General features: G+C 35.0%; 1 protein-coding gene across 1 annotated transcript in view; it reads right to left on the bottom strand.

Annotated features, from left to right (window-relative positions):
* The window catches only part of LOC105457793, a 19453-nt gene that overhangs the window by 354 nt on the left and 18596 nt on the right, over nucleotides 1-503 (bottom strand). The window contains exon 6 of the mRNA XM_011702667.1: nucleotides 5-183. Coding sequence (XP_011700969.1) covers nucleotides 5-183 — 179 coding nt within the window. The remainder of the gene's footprint in view (nucleotides 1-4; nucleotides 184-503) is intronic.

A 503-nucleotide genomic window follows, 5' to 3' on the forward strand; every position in this document is an offset into this window, starting at 1 on the left:
CCACCTCAGCAACCACTACTGCAACAACAGCCACATCCACCTCAGCAACCATTATCGCAACAATCATATCAAGAACTGTCACTCCAACCATCACAACTGTTATTGCAGGAACAATTATTCCATTCCACCGATTTTCCGGCATCAACATCAGGAGCAATGACATGTGAAAATTTTGAGTACGAACTATTAAATTTGAGTACAATTTTATAAAATATTTTATGAATTTGTCCTTAATAATTTTCTTTTGTTTTTAGGACTGCAGCCACATTCACCACTCTTTAAGACTTGATCAAAATACAGAATGTATATGAATGAAATATATATTTATAATAATATATGTTTGATATTGTGGACGTAAGTGGTAATGATGGATCAGGAGAAGGAGCGCAATGAAGGGTAATCCACAAATGACTCCGTATAGGTATAACAGCTTGGAATATATTGTTAGGATATATATACAAGGGTAGGAATGCCAGTGTAATCTTTGGTTGAAATGGATTGAC

The sequence above is a fragment of the Wasmannia auropunctata genome, unplaced genomic scaffold, assembly GCF_000956235.1.
Source record: "Wasmannia auropunctata unplaced genomic scaffold, wasmannia.A_1.0 LD336103.1, whole genome shotgun sequence".
NCBI classification, from domain to species: domain Eukaryota; kingdom Metazoa; phylum Arthropoda; class Insecta; order Hymenoptera; family Formicidae; genus Wasmannia; species Wasmannia auropunctata.